The sequence below is a fragment of the Sinocyclocheilus grahami genome, unplaced genomic scaffold (genome assembly GCF_001515645.1).
Source record: "Sinocyclocheilus grahami isolate Dianchi unplaced genomic scaffold, SAMN03320097.WGS_v1.1 scaffold4376.1, whole genome shotgun sequence".
Taxonomy (NCBI): domain Eukaryota; kingdom Metazoa; phylum Chordata; class Actinopteri; order Cypriniformes; family Cyprinidae; genus Sinocyclocheilus; species Sinocyclocheilus grahami.
Genome location: NW_015509324.1, coordinates 2,051 through 5,209, shown reverse-complemented (window position 1 = coordinate 5,209; position 3,159 = coordinate 2,051). Strand labels below are relative to the sequence as shown.

At 36.3% G+C, this 3,159-nt stretch overlaps 1 protein-coding gene and 1 pseudogene across 1 annotated transcript; both read right to left on the bottom strand.

Moving 5' to 3' along the window:
* Positions 1-418, bottom strand: part of LOC107576808 (WD repeat-containing protein 76-like) — a 10,390-nt pseudogene extending 9,972 nt beyond the window's left edge.
* Positions 419-444: 26 nt separating this feature from the next.
* Positions 445-3,118, bottom strand: LOC107576809 (retinol dehydrogenase 14-like). The gene is made up of 5 exons (XM_016262940.1): positions 2,572-3,118; positions 2,284-2,445; positions 1,876-1,992; positions 1,243-1,447; positions 445-900 (listed from the first exon to the last, which is right to left on the bottom strand). Exons 1-5 carry the CDS (start codon positions 2,801-2,803, stop codon positions 804-806), a joined length of 813 nt encoding a protein of 270 aa, XP_016118426.1. The 5' UTR covers positions 2,804-3,118; the 3' UTR covers positions 445-803.
* Between the last annotated feature and the right edge of the window lie 41 nt (positions 3,119-3,159).

Here is a 3,159-nt window from a genome sequence, read left to right as displayed (position 1 = left end):
ATATATATATATATATATATATAGCAATCATGTTTGAGTTTTGTACATCTAAATTATAGCCCCAAAGAGAATTAGTTTTTAGATTGAGGCACTTTGCTAATTGGTAAAGTGTTTGTTACTCTTCTTAATACAGACTTGATTATCATTTCATGACAATCATGCTTGTCACTTAATGAAAACAATATCAAAGTGTAATATTTTAAATGTGCTTATTTACAATGAGATTTCAAACAAACTGTTTATGTAAGGGAATTTTAAAAACTCAAATTTTATTCCAAAATCCTGCTCATGTTGTGCTACAGCTTTTATAAAATGCTCTTTACCTTTACCATAAACTCATTTTATAGAGGGTACTGATTCATTGTCTTTATTTCATTATTCAAAAATAGGCTTTATTGAAATTTTAACCTAAATTCATATTACATAATTTTATTGTGAAACATGGTAACAAATTACATAAGTACTGGCAATGAAATCTATTTTTAAAAGGTACATTAAATGTCTAATTACGCTATGCAAAATGGCTAATGGCATTACAGTATATAAAATCTCACTAATTATTTAATGCTGAAATTCACACTTCATATTGCAGTTCATCTCATTGCATAGGCACTTTGTTACAGAGCCAGCCTCATCCTGCACACCGAAACACTACTTTGCTACATTCTTAAACTGGCTCTCTGTACTTTATATAAAGTAGCAGATTTACTAGTCTGCAAATTTGAAATGCACAATCTACACAGGAAATGTGACAAACTGATTTTTAAATGAAGAGAGTGATTTTCACGGGGCAAGGTCTTGTCTCAAGCCAGGCCCACCATAGAAGCACTGAGATCCCACAGTCTGCGGGCTGCAGCATCATCTCTACCCTGAGGAGCTGCCTCTTTGGGTGCACAATCACTGTAAAACCACCAAAAGAGAAATTAACCACAGCCTGAAATTATCATAATTGAACAGCAATGGTCTGAGAACACTGTGAAAAAGTGGTGAAAACAGTTTGTTTTCATTTTGAATTTATTAAATGACGATGGCATCCATTGTAAAACAAAGATCACCGTCACAAGTTTGTCATCAACGTGCTACAGTATATTATGTCATATACTGGCAGTATATTATGTCATGGAAGAGGTGATACATTTAATAATTCTAACTTTGGAAAGTTTGTGTACACCTCTCACAGGCCTTGATGAGCAAAATCTTACTATATTACATTTAACACATGTGATAGAAAAAGCTACTGACCTGTAGTAAAGTCCGCTAGTATTCTGCAGACTCTCATTCACTGCGCAGTAGATGGTGGTCTGCGCACCCTGCCAAGGGGTTTTGACAAAGAAAAAAAGGGGCAAGAACAAAAGCCTTTTCCATAGAGGCAGAGAGGGGAGAAGGTGTCGGCCCAGCTCAGTATGGATCACCCCAGGATGAAGAGCGTTCGTTGTCACTTCGGTGCCTGAATGATATAAAGGGAGAGAGTTTGAAAGCAGCGTGTTTGAGAGTGTGCATGTGTGTAGATGTGACATTGTGATGTTTCAAAACTGTAAGAGTGAGAAAGTTTTCATGATAGACCTTAGTCAGGGTAGCGCCATATTTAATTTTTGACAGGAATGACAACAAGGCTGTGAGGGATAGGCTGTGAAGTACAGCACATTCAATGGACTGTACTGTTGTTTAACAGTATGCCAAATGTTTAGCTGATCAAACGTCTTTCAGAAAGAAAAAAAAACTTCCTATATAAATAATCTATTAAACAGTTCTGAGTTTGTGAGTTGTGAAAATGATATCTAGGACATTTATACAGTACAGTCTCATTTTTCAGACCTTACAGTCTAATTTTTATCCACGTTAAATTCAATATAGCATTTCAGGTCTATAGTTTACCTTTCAGTCTGACAGCTAGTTCCCGGGTAAACAGAACATTTGCCAGCTTGCTCTGTCGATAACTTGTGTGTGCATCATAGTTTTTCTCCAGGTTTATATCATCAAAATTAATCTTGCCTGTCCAACAGAAAATAATTTGAAATATTATAAGGAATCCAAATACTGAATGTTCCTCATAAACACTTTAAATGTGTTTACATTGTAAATGATACATATAATACATTACAATCAGAATGATGTATTTATGTATATTTTATGCCCTACAGTGTTTACATACTCTCATTTTGTCAAAACAGAGCATCTTGTCAGGGAACTGGATAAGGAGTACAATCACTGCTTGCAATAATTTAGAAAATTCAGTGTTTCGTTATGACTAATTCACACATAAAAACATATGGGCCCCCACACCTGTCTCATGGGCCAGGCTGGAAACATTGACAACACGGCTGGGTGCTGATTTCTTCAACAAGTCCAGAAGTAAGTTGGTAAGCAGGAAATGACCCAGGTGGTTCACACCAAACTGCATCTCAAAGCCATCTTCTGTCTTCCACTGTGGACACATCATTATCCCTGTTCACAGAAAGAAAGAAAAAATGCAAATAAATATATAAATACATATTGTTTAAATATATTTCATTTAAATAAATATATATCAACCATGTGTTCATGCATTATAATCTGGCTGACATTCCTTACCAGCATTATTAATGAGAATATCCAGTCTCTCCTCAGCCTGCTGTACATCTTTGGCCAGAGCTCGGACAGACTGCAAGGAGGCCAGATCCAGCATCTTCACAATCACATTGCCATTTCCACTCCTCTTCCTGACCTCATCTGCTGCTCTGTTGGCTCTGCCCATGTCTCTGCAAGCCAGGATCACCCTCGCACCTGAACAATGGAGGTTTATGAACGTTTTATGACCAACCATCAAGCCTTCAACAAATACAACAGTACTACAAGGCTCTTATGCATGATCTTGGTGATGACAGACGTTTCTAACCATGAAGGTTAGAAGATTAGCCTAAGAATTACAAACTGGGCCATGTTAGTTTGGGTTGATAAGTGATGGACTGCATAATTAAACCAGTTTCATAATTCCCAATGTGGATTTATCATCCTTTCGGTATAAATATCAATTAAGTTAGTAATATAGAGCCTCCATAAATCATCTAACCAGCCTGTTTGTGAAATGCTAGAACATAATTTCCATCTGCATTGCTATTAGGGACATTGATGTGATGCTAATTTGGTGTCTGGATCTTCTTCTTCTTCTTTTTTTTTTTT

Excerpts from the sequence above, each read along its gene's own strand:
- LOC107576809 (XM_016262940.1), bottom strand. The coding sequence starts at position 2,803 with ATGGTTGGTCATAAAACGTTCATAAACCTCCATTGTTCAGGTGCGAGG. Across the intron at positions 1,448-1,875 it reads ACTAGCTGTCAGACTGAAAG|GCACCGAAGTGACAACGAAC; the intron begins GTAAACTATAGA and ends TATATCATTCAG. Across the intron at positions 901-1,242 it reads ACTAGCGGACTTTACTACAG|TGATTGTGCACCCAAAGAGG; the intron begins GTCAGTAGCTTT and ends GTGGTTTTACAG.